Here is a 22,425-nt window from a genome sequence, read left to right on the forward strand (position 1 = left end):
GGACTGGATGATCTTTTCCAACCCATTTACAAGATTTGCAGCCTTTCAATACCTGAAGGGAACTTACTCCCAGGAGGGGAGTAAACTCTTCGAAAGGGCTGACAATAGCAGGACTAGGGGAAATGGTTTTAAGTTAAAAGAGGGAAGATTTAGGTTGGATGTTAGGGGGAAGTTCTTCACTAGGAGAGTGGTTAGGCCCTGGAACAGGCTGCCCAGGGAGGTTGTGGATGCCCCGTCCTTGGAGGTGTTCAAGACCAGGCTGGATGGGGCCCTGGGCAACCTGATCTAGTAAATGTGTATGTTTGGTGGCCCTGCCAGGCAGGGGGGTTGGAACTACATGATCCTTGAGGTCCCTTCCAACCCGGGTCATTCTGTGATTCTGTGATTCTGTGACCCACACTGATTCTGATTCTAGGACTGCACGCTCATTCCCTTCTCCCCCAACAGCAGCTCCTATGGAGGGCTGGACATTAGGAAGTATTACTTCTCATAAAGGGTAGTCAGGCACTGGAATGCACTGCCCAGGGAAGTGGTGGAGTCACCAACCATGGGAGTGTTCAAGAAACGTTTGGATGTTGTGTTGAGGAATATGATTTAGCTGGGAAGTATTGGTAATGGTTGGACTAGATGATCTTCTAGGTCTTTTCCAACCTTGATAATTGATTCTGTGACTGGGTGATGAGAGTGAAGCGCTACGACACAACACCAAACCCAACAGCCAACACCCCCTGCGTCACCACCAGCACAACACGGCACCACCACAGTGGCCAAGTCGGGCCGCGCAGCCTCCCGCCTCCAGGGGGCGCTGTAGGCCATTATTCCAGGCTCCGCCCGGCCCCGGCCCGGAAGCGGCAGTAGGTGACGGGCAGTAGGTGTCGGCAGCCCGGCCCGGCTCTGCGTGCTGTGTTCAGCCTCGGGGCCGTCATGGAGCACATCCGCACTACCAAGGTACCGCGGGGTGACGGTGCTGTTAAAGCCGGGATGGTTGCTTATGGGGTGGGGGTGTGGGGTGTGCTTGGGCCCATCGTGTCCCAGCCTCGCCGGGCCCCTCCAGTCTGTTTTAAAATGATGGGTTTTAGGGCTAAAATGTGTCTTTTATTATAATATTTAAGTCTGGCCACTGCACTAGGTGCCCTACAAGGTCAGTGCATGTGTAGGCATGATTTGGACTCCATTCTGACTGCTGGGAGATTAACGTGCTTTTCCTAATTGAAGTGGTAATGAGTCTTTGAATGATACAGCGTATTTTTATCTCATTATTTGATATAAGGTGATTCTTCAGTGTCTTCAGTACAGGGCATCAGAGAGAATTTTAGCTTTCCTTTCTGTACTAATTCATTTCCAACATTGAAACACTTTATTTTTTGTCTTTAATCTGTAACTCCCAGTCCTAACGAGCTGTGTGGTTATTCTCTTTCAAGGGAATTGGGTTATGTTATCAAGGTATCTGATTATGTGTATCTGTATCACTGGCTTGTTAGTGCTGGTTACAGCCAGCATGTTACTTCTACCTCCTTAAGTGAACCTTGTTAGCAGATGTGCTAAAACTCCATAGCTGTCTTCAGGATTTTGTGGCTCCATTCTCTTCAAAACTGAACAACAGATTTATAGTTAAAAAATACATATATGTAAATAAAGGCATGTCCCTGAAGCAGGTGTGCGCTTGTTGAGCCGAGTACCCATTAGAGCTGGCTGTGTGGGGTTTTACTGAGCATATCATCTATGGAGGCTGGATCTAAAATACACTTAATCTATCTGTAAGCAAAGTACATCTAGAAATTGGCCATCAGAGTTGGAAGGCTTTAAGGAGTTGGAGTGCTGATGCTGTCCTCATATCACAGAATCACAGAATTGTAGGGGTTGGAAGGGACCTCTAGAGATCATCGAGTCCAACCCCCCTGCCAAAGCAGGCTCCCTACACCACGTCGCACAGGTCGGCGTCCAGGTGGGTCTTGAATATCTCCAGAGAAGGAGACTCCACCACCTCCCTGGGCAGCCTGTTCCAGTGCTCCGATAGAGCTAAGGAATAACTGTTCTGTTACATGAAGAGTTTCTATGCACTCGTCAGTTTGCTGGGAGCGCAGTGCAGATCTGCTGATAATAATTTTCCACGTTTGCACTCTGCTATATTGATCACGGTGCTCTGTTTCTGAGCACTGGTACATTGCTGATTGCAGCATAACATATTTTGAGTTACAGATATATGCAACTTCCTTCCCCCTCTCCTTCCTCCCCCCCCCTCCCCCCTCCCTTTATTTTGCCTTCCAAAGCTCGAATATTGTAGTAGCAGGGGCTGTGAGCTGATGCTTGCATTCCATGCATCCTCTTGGATGCATTACATGGCTTTGGACTTCAAATTGGTGCTAATGAGCCAGTGCTGCCAAGAAATACAGGAATGCACAGAGATAAGCCATTCATTGTGCTCCTTTCTGGAATCATGTAATGGTTGCCTCAAACAAAGCAAATGGAGCCACTAAAGTTCCAGGCACCAGATAAGATGAAGGGTATTTGAAGTTTGCTTTGCAACAATGCCGATGGAATGTCAGCAGAAGAAATGTGTCCTTGGAAGCTTCAAACTCGAAGTCTCTTCACTTCAAATTCAAGCATGGTCCCTGCCTTTCTGGGAGATATTTTTCTATTTCTAACATAATGTTTGCATTATAACTTATTTTACCTATGAGGAAAAGTTGTTGTAATTAAAGCCTCTAAAGTTGGGAATGATATAAACAGTAGTAGAAAAGCAAGGAGCATTATTTTTAAAGCTGTGATGAGGATGCAGCCAGCCATGTGGAGAAGATATATCTGAGTATATATATGAGGTATATCTGGGGTGAGCTGTTCATACAGTACTGATATGTGAGCAACAGAAAATGGTTAATGTGTGAGACTGCTCCCATAAAATACAGCAGTCCATGTGAATAACCATAAATAAATAACCCGAGCAGCTAAATATTAAGTTCTGCTTTCTGCCATGTTTTTCTTACAGGTAGAACACGTGAAATTACTGGATAGGTTCAGCACCAGCAATAAGTCTCTGACAGGAACTCTGTACCTTACAGCAACTCATCTGCTATTCATAGATGCAAACCAGAGAGAGACTTGGGTAAGGATAACAATTGCCTGTGGCTCAGAAGTGTGTTTTTGGGTGTATTGGTTCTTCCTGAACATTGACTCTGTTTACTAAAACATTCATCTAAGTTTAATTATTCCCCACACTCTCCTTGTTCATGATATCTTAGTAACTTAATAACCCAGATTGTACACTTGCATGACACTTTTGCAGCTGAAATCATATGATGCTGAAAACAATTACTGTGTTCCAAAGTTGCTGTTGTTTCTTCTCTATAACCTTCACTTGTATTCCTGACCAAATGTGGTGGTGTTTATTTTTTAACATCTGACTTGCACCAAAGTTCACAGTGTATGGGAGATTGTAGGTAACTTGAGCTTTAGGTTTAAGGCTTCTATATTACTTTTATCATACCAGATCCTGCCTGGCTTAAATGAGACAGCAAAATCTAATGAGTTAGTTTTGGTCCTGTGCGCTTTTTCAGAGGGTTGTTCATCTTTAGGATGAAAGAATTCTGAGGGGACTGCAGCTCCTTGGTGACTGTGACCATCACTGCACGGGCAAAGTGCAATAATTCCCAATAGTTTCTCTTCCCTGTTCCCTGGTGGCACGTGTGTGCATCAAGTTCTGGCTTCCACTGTAGCACAGCTACCCGAGTTCATTGCCCTCCAGTCTGTGCTTCTCCAGGACAAAACCTCATTTCCCTGGGCATGCTTTGCAGTTTTTTATGTAGGTGGAATTTCACAGAATCACAGAATGACCTGGGTTGGAAGGGACCTCAAGGATCATGAAGCTCCAACCCCCCTGCCTGGCAGGGCCACCAAGCTTCCCCATTTACTAGATCAGGTTGCCCAGGGCCCCATCCAACCTGGTCTTGAACACCTCCAAGGACGGGGCATCCACAACCTCCCTGGGCAGCCTGTTCCAGGGCCTAACCACTCTCCTAGTGAAGAACTTCCCCCTAACATCCAACCTAAATCTTCCCTCTTTTAACTTAAAACCATTTCCCCTAGTCCTGCTATTGTCAGCCCTTTCCAAGAGTTTACTCTCCTCCTGGATATAGGTTCCCTTCAGGTATTGAAAGGCTGCAATGAGGTCACCCTGCAGCCTTCTTTTCTCCAGGCTGAACAAGCCCAACTCCCTCAGCCTGTCCTCATAGGGGAGGTGCTCCAGCTCCCTGATCATCTTCATGTTCATTTCTAACACTTAAGCACATAGCCTGATTATCTGGTGTTTTCAAGCAACAAAAAACTTTTTCAGTGTTATATTCTTGGATCCAGTGTACAATTTTGTATGGTGTTGCTATTAATTGTTATCATTTGATGTGCAAGGAGATGTTGGAGAGAGCTTCAGAAGCCTTGTTTGTGTCTGCTTGTGCACTGCTCTAAAGGTCTTACTTCAGGGATATTAAACCTGTACTTGGAATAAAGCATTTATGCGATGATAGTGCAACTATCAAGTGTAATCATAGTAATGTCTCTCTTTATAAATGCATAATTGGCAGCATAGTTTAGAGATAACTAATTCTGATCAATATTTATGAGGAGGAGATGATTGCTCTGGTGAAGTAATTGAAATGCTGTTGAGAACATCTTGTTCAGATGAGGTAATGTATCTGTGGCTTTCTTCCCAGGACTGAGCAGTTGTTACTTTCTCATGCATTTCCCAGACTTTCCGTGGGTTTAGCACAGATATACATTGCTGGGACAGTCTTTTGCAAAAGTAGTTGAAAGTCACTTGATTAAGACTGTCATGTCTACAAAAACACAATGGATAATAGTACGGGAGGGGTTTCTGTTATCCCTGTGGGTGATTTGAAGTTGTACTCTTGGCTTGAATGTTAGAAAGCTGATGTAAGTACATGACTGATGCACAAAATATTATATTTTAACTGCACTGACAGGCAAACAATGCTAAGTACTCTAATCCTAACATTTTCACTGTCTTCCGTATGTTGTTACTTCCTCTCATTTATTTCACAGTTCTGTGAAGCACAAGGAAGCATGTTCCTTTAGACCTCTTAAAGAAAAAGAATAATATACAAAAGAGGTCAAACATCTTGTATCCAATTAGGCAGGGTCCAAATAGGTAGGGTTCAGTTAGCAGGGCTATAGAAATTACCCCCGTGGAGTTCTAGTTCTTGATTTCTACCTTTAGAAGGACTTGTGTTATGTCTTTGTTTGGCTTGTTTTTGTATTTTAATCATAGAATCATAGAATTACCCAGGTTGGAAAAGACCTTGAAGATCATTAAGTCCAACCACAGCCTAACCAGTACCCTAACTCTAAAAACCCTCTGCTAAATCATATCCCTGAGCACCACATCCAAACAGCTCTTAAACACATCCAGGGATGGTGATTCAACCACCTCCCTGGGCAGCCTATTCCAGTACCTAACTACCCTTTCTGTAAAGAAGTTCTTCCTAATATCCAACCTAAACTTGCCCTGGCGCAACTTGAGGCCATAAGTTTAATCTCTCCTATCTCTCAAGTTTAATCTCTCCTATCTCTGATCTTGAATATAGTGTGCTGTTCTCATTTTTCACCAGCATGCTTAACACTGTGAGTTCTTGTATGCCCTAGATATTACATCATCACATTGCTGCAGTGGAAAAGCTTCCCTTGACTACTTCTGGCTGCCCCCTTGTAATCCAGTGTAAGAACTTCAGAGTAGTCCACTTCGTTGTTCCCAGAGAGAGAGATTGTCACGACATCTATAACTCCTTACTGCAGCTGTCAAGAACAGGTGAGACTTTCTAACTGCAGAAAACTTTGTGATTTATGCCTGGGTAATAAGTTGGTGAGAAAAATTCCATCTGTGGGTTTATGTGTGTTTTTATTTATTTATTTATTTTTAGAAATGTGCATTAAAAAAGTTTGATATGTAAAAAAAATGTTATTAATGAATGTTATTATAAATTATATTATTATAAATGTTACTAATCTGTACACAGGCTCAGAAACTTGTGTCGTCTGGTGTTTGTAGCTCTCTGGTGTCCAAGAGAATGCAATATTCCTGTAGATTCTGCATTTCACATGTTATCATTAATTATGAATATAAATACATATAGTCTGTTTAAACTGATGTGTTCATAGATTGAATGTTACTGGACAAGTACTAGTGTTACTGATTTAATGCAATGGAAAAAAATGAAAATCTGAAGTTTTGATGCTAAAATAACTCTGTCAATTTAGCTGTAATAGCGAGTCCTGTCAGGAAGGTTAGAACTGAATGGGCTTTAAGGTCCCTTCCAACCCAGATCATTCTTTGACTCTTCTTCAACTCAAGCTTTGTCAACCTTTTTTTACCCCTCCGTTTTTGGGGACAGCTCATTACACAATCTTATTTTTCTTCACCTTTTAGCAAAATATGAAGAGCTGTATGCCTTCTCCTATAATCCAAAGCAAAATAAATCTGAGCAAGTCAAAGGCTGGCAGCTTATTGATCTAGCAGAAGAATATAAGAGAATGGGAGTGCCAAACGATTACTGGCAGTTGTCGGACGCAAATCGTGATTATAAGGTAAGGGTTGTAGTGGAGAAAATATTCTGCTCTGTGCCTGTTTATTGCTTTATTCTCTGGCTGTGGTCCAACAGAAGGCACTGTAATACTATGAATTCACTTGGCTTGCAGTGCAAGCAAAGAACTTCCAGGTGGAAAGAGTTAACTCCTTCATCAGTCATCAATCTCACTATTGTCTAACTCAAGTTGATTTTAAAAGGGCTCACTCAGAGTATGTGTGCATGGATACATGTGTTCTTTGGAATTGAGTAGACCTAATTGCTTGAAGCCCAGGCTCAGTGATTCAGGTGCTCTGTAGTTTTGCTCTCCTCTGAAAGGGATTCTACTTTAGGATCTGCAGTGCTGGATGTGGTAGATGATGGCTCTGGTGCTACAGGTGCCTCCCAGAATAGATTTTGTCTGTCTTTGTGGTCTGCAACTTCAAAAAAATGACGGGAATGGCTTTGATATCTTATTTGGAACACATTCTTAACAGTTCTACCAAAGAATTGAATTCTTAAGGTGAATGCTGATATAGCAGTGTATTTTAGCAGTTATTGGTTCTCAATTTGACCTCAAATTATACCTTTTTGTCTATATTTTCTCTTCGGAGATACTTGCGTGTATGTAGAGAACTATGTTGGAGTTTTCTTTTAACTGCTCTCAAAGCTGGGTGCAAAAAAACTAGTGTAGGATTTTGTAGCTAGTTACAGATCTGTGCATTGTGCTTATATATATTTGTGTGTATATATTTTATATATATGTAAAATAAATAAATATGTTTCAAATACACCTCTATCTTTCAGATCTGTGAAACTTATCCTAGAGAACTTTATGTTCCCAGAACTGCAAGCAAACCCATAATTGTTGGTAGCTCCAAGTTCCGAAGCAAAGGAAGATTCCCAGTGTTGTCCTATTATCATAAAGATAAAAAGGTATGGTCTGTTTTCTTAATGTAGGTGGTCTGAAAAGTATTTCTCAACACTTGCTGATAGTTTAGAGTAAGAAAGCAAGTAAGTACTCTGACTTGAATTAGAACAATATAATTCATGATAACCTTAAGTGGGGTCAACATTAGTAGTTAATACATAAGCATCTAACAAGATGCTTAATTAAGCTAAGCCAGTTTAACAGAAATCCTTCAGTAATCAGGTGAATCTGTTAAAGCTTTCAGAAACTGAACATAAGACCAACTGATTTTGTCAAGTTCTTGATACACTGAAAGTAAAGTTTGTTATGTCAGAATGGGCAAGGGGGAAGAAAATAATTCCAAATAATATAATTTATCCAGTAAGGAGTAGTTTGCAAAGAGAAAAGTGAGCTCGGGAGTGAAAAGTAAGATTTTTACAGGGCTGAGTAGACAGTGAAGCAACTTCTGCCTGCCTCTAGATAAGTGTATCATTGAAGGGAGAGCAGGATTGTCACCTTGGTGAGCTGAAGAATTTTTGAACAATAAATATTGAGTTAGTGGATACATTTGAAGGTGATTATTAATTGGAAAACTTGCCTCACAAGGGTAATAGATTGTCAAAAGGGACGTGGTAAAAGCTACATTAGGCTGTACCATATACTTACAACAATAAAATCATACACGAAACAGTAAAACTAGCTGTAATTTTTCATATCAAGAGAAATTTGCTTTATTAAGGTACCAAAGTGCTTCTTTCTAATTTTTTTAGCCTCTACTTTTTGAATTTTTGCAGTTAAAATTCACTATGTAAACTGGTACCTTGCCCCCATGGATAGGCCTGGAAACAATGTTTTGATAAAACTTTAGGTTTAAATTGTAGGCTTTATCTGCTTTAAAATCTGCAGGTTAAAATAGCTATCAGTGTGGCTGTCTGTCAAATAAAATTATTTAGATTGTTTAGTCTTCTTAAACTTACGGGAAGTGTTTTTAAATACTGATATTAAACTGATGTTAACCTGTTATTTGTTTTCTATTGTAGGCTGCAATTTGCAGATGCAGCCAACCTCTCTCAGGCTTCAGTGCCAGGTGCCTGGAAGATGAGCACATGTTGCAAGCAATCAGTAAAGCAAATCCTTCAAATCGTTTCATGTATGTTATGGACACCAGGCCAAAGGTACGTAGGTCTACAGACTAGCCTCTCTTCCTGCATGTTAGAAGAATGCTGAGATTACTCTTAATCTCTCCAAGTTACACATTAAACATGACTGTGTTAGCTGTTCCTTAAAGATGAGATCCAAGCTGTTTTAACAGCTAGGAATGACATTTTGGGGGGGTTTATTGCTGGGGGGAACAGAGGAGAGAACAGGAAAATCACAAATGCATTGTTCAGATGTGTCAGCTTTGAATGTAGACTTTACTTTCCATGTATTATGCCTTTTCTTATAGCTGAACGTTTAACAAGCTTTTAGTCTTCTAGACATGATTCATAGTATGTGCTCTTGTGTGTTTTCTGCCCAGTGTCTTCCACTGAAACTGCATGATTTTAGTTCCTAATTATCAACTTGAATGCTGATTTTCAGTATTTTGATTTTGTTGTTCTTAGCTTAATGCAATGGCAAACAGAGCTGCTGGGAAGGGCTATGAAAACGAAGACAACTACTCTAACATTAGGTTCCAGTTTGTTGGAATTGAAAATATTCATGTAATGAGATCCAGCTTACAAAAACTTCTGGAAGGTATGTTCTAACTGTAATATAATAGTGCTTATGAAAATAAAGTAAGTGTTCTGACAAACTTAATAACAGTCTAAACTGTATTGAGATTGCAGCATTTTATCCAAGCTTCACATTTAGCACCAGCTGACTGTTTCGTTCTGGTAGTGAACTACCTTAAACCTTACTGTTAAACTGTAAACCCAGTGGTTTCGTTTTGAAGAAAGAAATGAGTGGCACCTATGTTGAGTGAACTTAGTTGCTATGTTGGGTTTATGGGAAAGACCTCTCTTTTCCAGTTATACATATGTATATACATACAGGCATGTGAAGATATATATATATATATAGAGAGAGAGAGAGAGAGAGAGAGAAATAGTTTGCATACGTACGTGCATCTTTGTTTATAGAACATTAATTGTTCAAGGGGCACTGACTTGTGCAGAACTCAGAATATCTGTGTGGTTTGTCCAAAACTTGAACTCTTCGTCTTGGCAAACCACTCCTATGCTTGTAGATGCATCTTGCAGAATGTTTGATAGAAGAGGGTGAGGGAAGGAACCAAGTGACCCAGTTCATCACAGTATGGTGAAAGCAGTGAGGCAGAAATCTATGTTTGTGATATTTTTCTAATTAGTTTCCTTAATGTTTTACTAAGGTAAACAGCTGAAAACAAATCTAAGACGCTTGGTGGAATACTAATGCTGTAATTAGAGTACAGAGGCAGAAGTGAGACTTACAAGTGTGACTAATAGTGTGTATGTATAAGCACTTGCCTTCTAGAATTATCCTTATGGTTCCAGGCGTGGGGAAAGCTTCTGCTTGTCGTAGTGAAGATGTTCTGGCTATGATGATTACAAAATTTTACAGGCCAGTGGTGTGGTCTTGCTTCATTTTTGTTGAGCCTGTATCTACTGTTAACCTATTTCTCAGGCATTCTATGTGAAATAATACTTGAGCTTTGATTATGTATTTTTGGTGGTTATTCCTGCATATCCTTTATTGAAGGGAAAGATGAGCAATGTGAGCCTGAACTTCAATTGTTTGGAAGTATGAGGTCATCTTTATTTCTATTGTGAATCTCTTCAGTTCCAGAGAACTAGCTCATAAATGTTGGTTTATTTTAAGGTACTGCTTCTGCATAATGAAATGACACACGAGTGCATGCCTTACAGTAACGTTTTAGATTCTGTTTCTGCTTGATGTAGCATCCTACCAACAGATCCTTACAGCGTATTTTTCTTTAATAATACGTTTCCTTAAGGATGGCATATCTTTTGCATTTGAACTTGTGTGGAGAATTGGTTTATGTAAATTGAACAACAACCACCAAAATATCTCAACAGTTCTGCAGTTGTTCTCTAATTCAGGTTTTGGGGTAAATGGAAGCAGTTGTTCCATCTCTGTTCTGCTGGTCTGTGAGTAGATGTTTTCCAGTTTGTCATCACAGCTTCCTCCATTTGTACTTGTTGCCAAACAGACCTTGCAGTAAGAGTTTGCTTGCTAAATCACTTTGCTTTTGAACATTGCTATCGTTGTCCCTTCAGACTTTCTTTGAGATACACTGGATCTGAAGGTTAGGATTGTTAAACTGAGGTGCCTTTAGATTTTAGAAAGCCCTACATAGCAGCAGTAAGACAAATGATTGGAAATCTATGATCTCTTGGATTGTTTTATTGATCTGAATCCATTAAACTCTACTTTTTACATAGGAGCAGTAAAGGCAAAACTCTTCCTGGCAGGTTTTTGTTGCTGGTGTTTGTACCAAGTTCCAAGCCAGAGAGTATTAATCTGAACTGTGCCGTGAATCTTTTCATCTAAGTCTTGTTGACTTTCAGGGATATCTTTTAGCAGCTTACTTCTTTGGATAGGGAAGTTTAAAACCTGAAGCTGTTTAAGGTGACAAAGTAGCTGTCCTGTATTTCCTCTACGCTTTAAACTTCTGTTCTTACTGTGAAGATGCTGTTACTGGTTACCTCTTGGGATACTGGAAAGGGGAAGAGAAGAGAATGGAATTATGTCTTCCAGGGAAAACATGAAATATGCATCTTTAGTGGCAGGAAGGACTTTGAAAACTTAGAGAGGCATGCAGTAAGTAACCTCGTATATCTCTGCAGAAATACGGTGTTAGTAAGGTGATCAGGAAGGAAAGTCTGTGAGAAAGCTTTGTAACTTTGAATGAGGGAAGTACTGTTTAACTTCTGTGTTTGGGCTTTCTTCTAGATATGCAGAACTGAATGTTCTCTAATCAACAGTGTGATACCAATGACCCTATTCTTTCAAATCTTCCTAACTGGGACTGTACTCGGTTTTATTTATAACAAACAACTGTTCTTCCTTCAGCATGTTTCTGATCCTAAGTTCTTTGTCTGCCTGACTTCCTTCATAATCTAATGAAAGGGCTGAGATGCGTATTCCATTTGCAAGCAAAAATAAGACAGGATCTTTAGCAACATCATTCTCTAATGGAGCATGTTAGGGGGCTTTTCAGTCTGTTCTTCTGATTCAGCTGCTGCTTTAAAGGTCCTGTATACAGTGGAACAAAGCTTTTCTAAAACAGTGTGGACGAATGTGTAATGGAACAACATTGTCCTTTGGGCCCATGTGCGTGCAGGGCATGTCTTTATGATGGGTTCCCCATAGCCAACATTATCTTAAAGAATAGTTATGGTGAAGTAGCTAAACTACTTAATGGTGCCAAAAACAGTCTTTTACTTTTGGGAAACTTAAAGGAGTGGAAATGATTGTTTAGCACAAAGGTGTTAATGCAGTTTCTTTGATTCACCCTTAGTAGTATAATATGTCTGTGTTAATTCACAAAAATAGGAAATTAATTAGTGGTTCTTTGCATATGTTTTTTTATTTTTGCCTTGAGTTATGAAATGATAGAAGTTGAGAAACAGAAGATACTGAAGTATTTCTTCCAAGCTGAAAATGCTGATCAAAAGCTGGTTTTGACAAAAATATCTGGGTGAAAGCAAACTGAGGGCTGGGGGCCTGTTTATTTTGTCACTAACAGTTTAGGCTTTAAGCCTTAAGCTGCAGAATGTAGGTGTGAAGTCATGAATAATGCCTGTAGGTATTGCCTTCTCTATCTGGTCTGCGCCTCTTGCTGCTATACTGTAGCAGCTTGACTTTAATTTGAGTTCTTCACTTCTCCCTCAGTTGGTCTTACTGCTGTGGGATCAAAGTGCACTGTGGGAGAATGGTGAACATCGTTTGGTTCTGTAGTACGTAAGTTCTGAAGGCAGACAATATTTGCATGGTTTTTAATTCATCACCTTCTCCTTGTATTGCACTCACTTTGTTCTTGGCAGAGCTGAGAGGGTGATGAAGCACATTCTGACTGCTTGAAACTGTATCTGTTTTTTTTTTGGCTGCAGTTACTTTGTTAGTTCTAGTAATAATTTGTAAGTATTTCTGGGATGCTCTTTGGAGTTTATATCCCTTTTCTTGATAGGATAATGGTTATAGCTCCCTGCTGGGGGTAACCAACGTATTTACTTTGGATGGTCTGTCAGATCTATGTGAAGATCTTAGTCTCATCACTTGTCATTGCTCATAGTTCTGTGGAGTAGAGTTTTGGATGAAAAGCATACTTTGTACTGTCTTTCTCTTAATCATTTGAGTGTGGTGGTTTCCTAAAAGAGATGTCAAATCAGCTTAGAACATAGAAAAATAATCCTATACTGCTGGATGCACTCTTTCCATTGCAGGATGAGCTGCAACTGCTTACAGCTTTCTCATCTCTTGTTTTCTTTCAGTCAGTGGCACAAAGGGTTTGTCTGTCAATGACTTCTTGTCTGGTTTGGAGAATTCTGGATGGCTGCGTCATATCAAAGCTGTGTTGGATGCTGCTGTCTTCCTAGTCAAGGTACTTTTTATGCTGCTTTTGTTTCAGGGCAGGTTGACATGCTATAATATTGTGTAAAATGTAAAGCTCTGCAAATACAATTTCTTTTCTTCACAGAGAGGGAATGACTTGAAATAGCTTTATTTCTGTGAATGTCCTGGGTTGAAAAGGACCTCAAAAATCATTTAGTTTTAACCCCCCTGCTATGTGCAGGGTCACCAACCACCAGACCAGGCTGCCCAGAACCACACCCAGCCTGGCCTTGAATGCCTCCAGGGATGGGGCATCCACAACCTCCTTGGGCAACATGTTCCAATGCATCACCACCCTCTGTGTGAAAAAATTCCTCCTAACATCTAACCTAAACCTCCCCTGTCTCAGTTTAAGGCCATTCCCCCTTGTTTTATCACTGACCACCCTTGTAAACAGTCATTACCCCTCCTGTTTATGTGCTCCCTTCAAGAATTGGAAGGGTACAATGAGGTCTCCCTAAAGCTTTCTCCAAGCTAAAAACTCCCAGTTGTCTTTGCCAGGCACCTCTGACATGGAGGGCTTGATGTGAAGGGGGGGAAAACAAAAAAACAGGCTCTTTTTTCCTATGTGAAGTAGCAAAAGATACCTTAATTAAAAGTGGATGCCTCTCCTAAAGATGAGATGATCCTGACCTATTTGGTGTAACAGGATTTAAATTCTTAGCCGAAGCTGCTGACTGCTTCCTGGTCCTTAACTCTTTGTTTTAGAACTGCCTGCTATGTAATGCATAGTGAACTTCTTTCTTGATGTTCATTGTGAGGATCTTTCTAGTTTTGTAAGGGGTGGAAAGAGAAATGGGAACAGCTGTAGAAGCTCCTGTTACCTTTATTGGGGAAGATGGTAGATTTCTTTTCTTTAATAGGGAGTTTGTTGCAGTTGAGTGCAGAGATCCCTATATTTCTGGTAGCAGCTAATAACTTGTCCCATAATATTTTTCTTGCAGTGTGAAATAAAATAGACAATGCCACGAGTTTGGGATAAATATAGCTTTTATGTGTATTTGCTAAGTTGTGTCTGAACAGTGCAAACAGCAGAGCATTCACCAAGGAAACAAATGTTTTGCAGGCAATAGCAGTTGAGAGCGCCAGTGTGTTAGTGCACTGCTCAGATGGCTGGGATAGGACATCCCAGGTTTGTTCTCTTGGAGCTCTCTTGCTGGATTCCTATTACAGAACAATCAAGGGGTTCATGGTAAGGAAGCTGTTGTAATGTTGAATTGTTGTGAATCAAAGGATGTAAAATGTTTGTGTAGAAGTGAGCAGCGTAACCAAAATGGTGTTTGTTTTTTCTGATTCCAAATATGAAATCACATTTGCTGAGTTTGTGTTAGAAATAGTTTACAGTGTGGAAGCACTGTGCATTTAAAATGCTATGAGGCTGAAATACAAATAGCAAATTGTTTTAGGCACCATGTGGAAATGTAATAACTGCCTCTTTGATCTAGAATAACAAAAAGCTTACCTATGAATACAAGGACTCTGAAATGCTTATGAGATAGATTAAGTCCTAGCAGCTACATGCTTTCATTATTTGTCCCTAATCAGTATCACTAAAATCTGAATGACATCCATTCATGTCCATCATGCAGCAGCATAGAGACCTGAACATATTTTAGCAACCTAAAGTACTTCATCCTCCTCATGAATGAAGGATTTTAGTGTGGTTATTTAAAATTTCAGAGTAGGAAGATCAGCTGTGTCCTTGACATGGTTTGGTGTCATGAAACACTTCAGTTAACGTGCAAATTGCATTCCCTGTATTCATTACAAACTAACTGCCACAAATAACACAAGCCGCAAAAGCTACAGTGAGGAGGAATTGGTGATAAACTACTCGTTAGTTTAGATAGTGAGAATGTCAATGATCTTGAAGGACCTCATCTAATCATTTATTTTGTCTTTAGTCCTCACGTTTGATTAGAAGTTTTGGGAAACCTTCTGCAGTGAGCAATCAGTCCTCTGCTCTGTTTAGTGCTTGATATTACAACTGAAGTGATAAAACAAGCTAGTGGTGATGGTAGCAGTTTTACTGCTATAGAATGTTAAGATGAAATTGTAGTAGCAGGAGAGCAATACTAAACTTTTCATACACAACAGTTAATTTTGTGTAAATTGATAATTCATTTATGTGACTCCATTTTGGTGTGACACTGTGCAGTATTCGTGTGCTAAAAGCGTGTCTGTTTTAACAGCAGGTTTCTGATTGTCAGCCTGTTCAGCTCTTATTACTAATTTTAGGAATATGACTTGCACATCTCATGTAAGAAAGCAAAAAATCTTCCAGGAAATGAAGGAACTACAGAGTGATGCACAATTGCTCCCACTGTAGTTAAGTTGAGTCAGATTTCAAATACGGTACACTGATAACCTGTGAGGTTAATTCTGTAGGTACAAGAATTAGTAACATTTTGCACTAGATGTTTTATTGTGTTTATTTTTTCTACCTTCTAGGTCTTGATAGAGAAAGACTGGATTTCTTTCGGGCACAAGTTCTCTGACAGGTAGTTTGCTCTTCCAATGTAGTGAAATGTATACAATGAACCGAGTGACAGATATTACAAAAAAGAGCGATGGCATTTTGCTTTAATACTTGGGCATCTGTATAAAGAAAAAAAGGAGAAAACTGCTTGTGCATGTTAAACTACTGTATTGTTGCTGGAAAATGTGTATTGAGAAAGCGATTTTCAGTAGACATTGCACTTCATGTATTGTTATTTAATTAAATACCTGTGGAGTAGCTGTTTTATTGCAGGCATAAGTCACTATTGCCTTGCTCTTAGATTCTTGGATTAAAATGTACCTTTACTTGTGATGATGAAATAACTCACTTTTTTAGAAGTTGTGTGTGATCAGGGCAAGTTAAAAACAGTTCTTCATATCATTGGGTGTTGAATTGTCCCAGTTCTCAAAGGGTCTTCAATCTCCAAATGGAAAGTTGTGTCAAAATAATGTGCTTCAGCTAAAATAAAAATAGTTGTTCTCAATTGCAGACTTAAAGCAGTGTGTCTGTTCCTGTTCCAGGTGCTGTCAGTTGGATGGTGATCCAAAGGAGATCTCACCGGTGTTCACTCAGTTTTTAGAGAGTGTGTGGAATCTGACCGAGCAGTTCCCACAAGCCTTTGAGTACAATGAGGCTTTCCTCCTTCAGATCCACGAACACGTCCACTCGTGCCAGTTTGGGAACTTCCTTGGAAACTGCCAAAAAGAACGAGAAGAACTGAAGTAAGGAGATGAAGTAATGCGTTGTGTCTGCTTGTTTGGCGGACTAAGAACTTCTGTGAATCTTCTCTATTGTGCTCTAAGTTGCCAGGAGAGACAGCGACATTGAAGTGCATTGAAGAACAGCAGTGCTTTTCATGCTTTTGCATGCTGAGTGCTTTTTTTTGTATGTAACTGTGGGAGAAAATCCCTTGCTCACCTTTTGTAGGGGAAGCCAAGGCATCTTTCTCCCTCCCTTTTTCTGAAAATGGGTATTCTGAAGTTGAAAGCATCACCTCATTGCTTCCCCTAGTCTGTTTTCAGGCAACTTCAGAATTGTTTGCCTTTCTGACTGACGATTATTACTCTTGGAAGTAATGATACGATGTCTCAATGCTTCCAGTTGGAAAACTTCTGGGAAGTTTTCAACCTCATTTCTTTCTTTTATTTTTTCATTTATTGCAATGAGGAAAGACTTGCATAGCACTATTTCTTCTATAACTGATATTTTTGTTCAACATTAGCATATGACAGGAATAAGCCCTATTATAAATTTTGAATTAAAATACTTTTAATTCCTTTTACTTACTTACTTGAAGAATAATCAAAGATGGATTTACTGTGTTGAATAGCTTCTGCTTTTTACTTTTAGTCAGTGTCTTGCTTTGATCTCTTGTTGCCTTAAGGTTAAAAGAGAAGACATATTCCCTGTGGCCTTTCCTTCTAGATGAACAAAAGAAATACCAGAATCCTCTGTATAATCCAAGTTTTTCTCCAAATCTAACTCTCTTGGAGCCTAATACTGTGTCATTCAATTTCAAGTAAGTTAGAACTACATACCATACTTTTCTTCAGTGTTATTTATATTACACATAGTTATTAACTGTCTGCTGCATGCAGGTTTTGGAGAAATATGTACCATCAGTTTGACCGAAGCATGCATCCCAGGCAGTCTGTGTATGATCTTATCATGGGCATGAGTCAACAAAATAAACAACTGGAGGAAGACATTAAACAACTGGAAGCTGTAAGTATTACAAAATTAATGTATTTACTTGTGATGTGTTCTTCAAATACATGTATAAAGTCTGTACTAATGATGCTACCTTTTATATGAATGTTATTGTTCTGTGTCCCATTACTTACTCTACATAGTGTTAAATTCACCTTTCACTGTATGCTTCTATGCTTTTAAATACATTATATCGTCCTTTGGTAAGGCAAACTAAATTGTAAAACTGCTTCTACTACCTGGAGATTGTGTAGTATAGGTTAAATCTGTGGAACTTACCTTAGGTGACAGGCACTCATCATAGCTGCAAACTGTGGTGCTAAAGTAAATAGGCTAAAAATGTTTTATTTCAGCTGTAGCTATGCAAACAGGAGGCCCAAATCATTGTCCTTTTTTCCTTAGCTTCATATGCAGATGCACAGAACTTTAAGTCACCTTAAATATGGGATATATGCATTGGATTTACTCTTGTCTGCAAGTAAGCATTACACAGAGACAGGTTTCTGTGACTGCTGGTCTGCTACAGTAAAGAGTCAGGCCATCTCACCTGATGCTGCTGTGGATTAATGAGTGGCGTATAACTGATGCTGTCATATGCCAGTTAAGGTGCTAAACTCCCATATAATTTCTCTTAAACTCAAAAACTTTTCTAATGTACGTGCAGTGGAATTGTCAGGTCACAACCTGAACCAATGGTTGAGCACCAGGTGAAAAAGTGTGGCTAACCCAGGGAGCTCAAGTGCAAGCAACGCACCTGGGTGACTGGAAGGAGTGGACCCTGGGTCTGCTCCTCCTCACCCTCATTGAAGTGTTGCAGCTGAGGGAGCAGGATCTTTCTGGATAGAGATAGCATTCCTCTCAAACCATCACCAGTTGTCAGAAGGGGGTTGAGCATTTTTGTTTCTTTTCAACCTTGTTGCTCCATAGTGCTTGTGTCCCAGAAGGCACTGTTTGTTATTGCTGTCTTCTGCTGCACAGTGCAAAATAAGGGCTGTATTTCCTTTGGTTGCTAGAAATTATATCACTTAACTCCTGCTTATTTTGGGGTTTTTTGAGGGGGAATGTTTTTATGTAACTGTTTGTACCCTAATATAATGAATTCAGGACTCTTAAAATTAACTCTATTTCAAGTCTAGGTTGTCTATTTTAGATGTGTTATATAAATGATGGATGAAAGTGAAAAGTTAAGATGAAGCAGGATGCAAATTAAGGAAGGTGAAAATTCAGAACGGAGACTTTGTTTTTCTAGAACCTTGTTGGAAGGTGTGGACTTCACAAGGGCATTTCTCACCTGAATGAATTTAAAATATTGTCATAGACGTTCCTGCTGCTGTCTCCATCTTCAAAGAAGTTAGTGTTAAAGACAGTGAAGTCTTTTGGATTCAGTGTAGGTTGTAATGGAACATGAAAGTATCAACAAGAAGATAAAAAGAACTATTTCAAACTCTCAGTGATGAGTGAGACAGTCTGAATTTAAAAAAACCCAAACACCATAGCCAGATCTTCCCTCTTGTCTTGCTCTGTGCTTTCAGAGCAGGTCTTTTCCTACCTGCTTTCTAGTCAAGTCTTGTAGGATGTTTTTAGGAAGGATGGAAGAGCTTATTACACTGCTTTTTCACTCTGTAAGAGGCTCCTTTGCTGCAGGCTCCCTGCTTCCTGTTAGTATTGAGGCCTCTGTCTGCACTCCAAGATGTATTCCTGTCCTAATAGCAATGAGACAAGGGATGAGCCTGGAAGTATTTCTCCTTCACTGTGAACTAACAAGCAACTTTGTCTCTTCTGCTCAGCTGCTGTTTGTAAGCATACGATGCTTGTAGCATCTATTGTAAACCAGGAAAATGTTGGTTTACCCATTACCTAGTTACATATCTAGTCCAGGGTATATAATAAAGGGGTCTGCAGATGTTGAGTTGGTGAACAAAAGTGCATTCATCAACATTCAAGCCAGAATGTCATCAGTGTATCAGTGGTGCTTACTGTTAGTAACTGTTCTCTATTTCAGAAAATAAAGCAGAAGAGTGGGCATTCAGATGTAGTCCTTCTGAAGGAACATCAGCAGTCTGCTCATCCTGCACCGGTGATGCTGAAAACCCCTCCGTGCTTCAAGAAGGACCAGCCTCTGATTCCTTTGAATGATGCTGTAAGAACTATAGAGGGCAGCAACACAGCAGACAATCGCTACAGTGAATTCATGGAAGAGCTTTCGAAAGCTGAGCCTGCTATTGTCAGCTTGGAGTACGGAGTGGCCAGGATGACCTGTTGAAATCTGGCACAGAGCTCCTCTGTCGTTTTTGAGGATGGGTCTGTGCTGCATGACCAACATATGATTTGTATATTGTCAAATTCTGTTGATGTAGACTAGAACAGCATGCTAGTTGTCAGGTGTTTGCTGTTCTTTATATGCATATATATATATAAAAAAAGTGTAGTTGCCTCTGTTTCTTTTAAAATGCACTTGGTAAGTAGTGACTAAAAATCAAGGAGTGGTTGATACGTCTTTGGACTGAAGTCAGACTGCACTAAATTGAATTGGTAACCTTGCTTTATCCAGCATAGGAAAACACAGGTGGACTGTCACAAATTGATTTTCTGTGGGCAAAAAAAACTTGAACTTTCTATTTTGGGAACTGAAGTGTGTGTGTGTGTACATCACATATGGCAAAATTATGTATATTCTTGCTAAATGTCACCCAGTACTATTATTCACTATATTAAGTGCCATGGAAAAGCATAACGTATTTCAGATCAGAAATTGTTGGCCTTAAACCTGTCAGATCAGTGATTCCGGTGTCTGTGACCACTGCAGTTTGTAACCTGACTCTGTGTATGCTGTATTTGCTCTAAGTGTTCTCTCCTTAAAACAGGATTGGACATAGGGAATGAAGCATGCCTAAGCTGGCGTAGCCTTTCAGCAAATTGCTTTATGAATGTTAACTTACTACTGAAGATTGTTCTTTCTCCCAGCTCCTCTATTGTGTAAAACATAGATTGGCCTGATATCCTTCTCTTGCAGCTCAGTAGGTTGAGCATAATTGAAGCTACAGGTCATGTATTTGATCTTGAATGTTTTGATCCGTGGCAAGTACTTAAATGTAGAAGAAAGAGTAAAACGTGTCAGGAAAAAACTTGGCCAATATCTGAATGGAACTGGACTATTCGGGTTGTTTAACTGTGTGCAGTGCAGTTGTCCAAGTTCTGAGATGGAAGCGGAAATCTTGGAAGTGTAGTCAATTAACATGGCTCCCAAGTACAAAAAAGCTGCTGTTTGTGTGTCTGAAGCTTGTGAGAAACTGAGTGCCTCGTTCTAAACTTTCTTTAAGTGAAAACTTGAGTTATTAGGCTCCCTCTTACCCTGTGAAAACCTGTCCAAGCTTAAAAATGCACAGGAACTTCAGTATAGTCTGGAGATACAGAGTTAGGCAACCTTCATCTAGCAGAATATAGTGAACTTCCTGACATGTTAGAGCATGTAAGAGGAAAAAGAAAATTAAAGGAAAATCTACCGTATGTAAACTTAATTCTGTCTGGGGCCTTTTGGTAAGGGAGGAGGTTTCTGTCAGTTTCTATCTCGTGACTGGTTTTCTGAGCAGGTAACTGAACAGAGAAGTACAACGTCAGTGCCCGGATCTGTAGTGGATGTACAGAAGGATATTTCAGGCATTAAGATCCCTGCATTAATCCTGCTGGTTGTTTATCTTTTGGATTTAAATCCTTTTTAGTGATATGTGAGAATGAGTTTATTCTCCTCATAATCCCTGCAGCCTCTTTTATTAAAATTACGTGAGATAATTGGCAGTTGTCCCCTTGGCACCAGATTAGATGCAGGACTCTGTTAATAGGGCTGGTATAGGTGGCGATTGAATTGCACTTGTGAAGTATGGGTGAAATTGAACTCTAAGCTCTGTATTTGGTGAGTATAAGTCACTGTTTCTCTATTTTATTTTCTAAACGCCTATAAATGTAAATAAAGGTTCATAAGTCTTTTTATTCTCAGCGAGATGGTCGTATTTAAACTACATTAACCATGTTTTGATGTTTTGTTTTCACTGCGGGTTTTGATTTTCACATTTGCACGGTGGTGCCTTACGGGGTTACAGCAAGAGGTTTCTGTGCCTTGTTAGTTGTTGTCTGCCCTTCACCTTCTGTATCAACTCGATTCTCTCCGGTTTTCCTTTGAACAAAATCCTGTATATCAAGCTCGTGTTGTATCACACTAGTGGAACAAACGTCACTGACAATATAGGCAATGTTATCAATTTGTAACTGTTTAATATTTAGCGCTCTGATGTGCCATGTACATTTTTTCATATTTATTGTTTAGAGTTTATGGACTCAAAAGATTATATTAAGCTTTTTTGCAAATACTGGTGTATGTGGTTTTTACTTTAAGAACCATCCGAATATACCCCTGTATAGAAGGCCTTTATAAAGATGTACTTTCAGTTCTGTTTAAAGGGATCTTATTTCATTGGAAGAGGTCACTTACAGAAAACAGTTGGGATGCCTTTTTGTTTTATATAAAAATCAAGATGGTAGATGTTAAGTTAGCCTTAAAATGCGTAAAACCTGTTTCTTCATTTAAAAACAAACAAAAAAAGCCCAACAACAAACAGTACTTCCTGGTTCAAAGTATCTTGCTGCAGTAGTATGTGGTAGTTACGTAAGGTGGTTGGGTAGAACAGCAGAAGGTCCTGCAGAGAGGCAGCTGTCTGTTCTCCTTTGCTGTCTAGGCTCAAGCCAAAACTACCTTAAAGCGCATGGGACCTGTGGTGAGGTAAATAGATGGCAGCAAAGCGAGCTCCAGCACAGAGCTTGGCAGGATGGCGGGGACTCAGCAGGGCTGCGCTGTGTGCTTTGAGTCAGCTGAATGGCTGTGGCAGGAACCTTCCGAGAGGAGAAGGGATTTTGATTCATAGTGAAGTGGGTGAGTTTGTCTTCATCACAGACGTCTTGTTTCAGGAGCAGTTGCGGTATCAAGAAGGGGCCCAGCACAGCTCAGAACTATTTGCAGTGGTGTCTCTACCTTCATAGCTGCTTCACTGACCAGGTGGGAATATGATGGTCCAGACAGAATTTGCTATGGTTGATTCTGCTTCATTGGCTGCAAGAATTTGGCACCTGTTGATTCTGTGCTTCAG

General features: G+C 39.9%; 1 protein-coding gene across 1 annotated transcript; it reads left to right on the forward strand.

Moving 5' to 3' along the window:
* The first annotated feature begins 803 nt into the window (after nucleotides 1-803).
* On the forward strand, nucleotides 804-21,649 carry MTMR6 (myotubularin related protein 6). Its single transcript, XM_015852101.2, has 14 exons — nucleotides 804-948; nucleotides 2,987-3,103; nucleotides 5,653-5,815; nucleotides 6,434-6,591; nucleotides 7,377-7,505; nucleotides 8,520-8,654; nucleotides 9,084-9,216; nucleotides 12,957-13,066; nucleotides 14,144-14,269; nucleotides 15,529-15,578; nucleotides 16,099-16,299; nucleotides 16,962-17,096; nucleotides 17,176-17,302; nucleotides 19,290-21,649. Exons 1-14 carry the CDS (start codon nucleotides 925-927, stop codon nucleotides 19,548-19,550), a joined length of 1,869 nt encoding a protein of 622 aa, XP_015707587.1. The 5' UTR covers nucleotides 804-924; the 3' UTR covers nucleotides 19,551-21,649.
* Nucleotides 21,650-22,425: the final 776 nt, after the last annotated feature.

This window comes from Coturnix japonica, chromosome 1 (genome assembly GCF_001577835.2).
Source record: "Coturnix japonica isolate 7356 chromosome 1, Coturnix japonica 2.1, whole genome shotgun sequence".
In the NCBI taxonomy this organism is placed as follows: domain Eukaryota; kingdom Metazoa; phylum Chordata; class Aves; order Galliformes; family Phasianidae; genus Coturnix; species Coturnix japonica.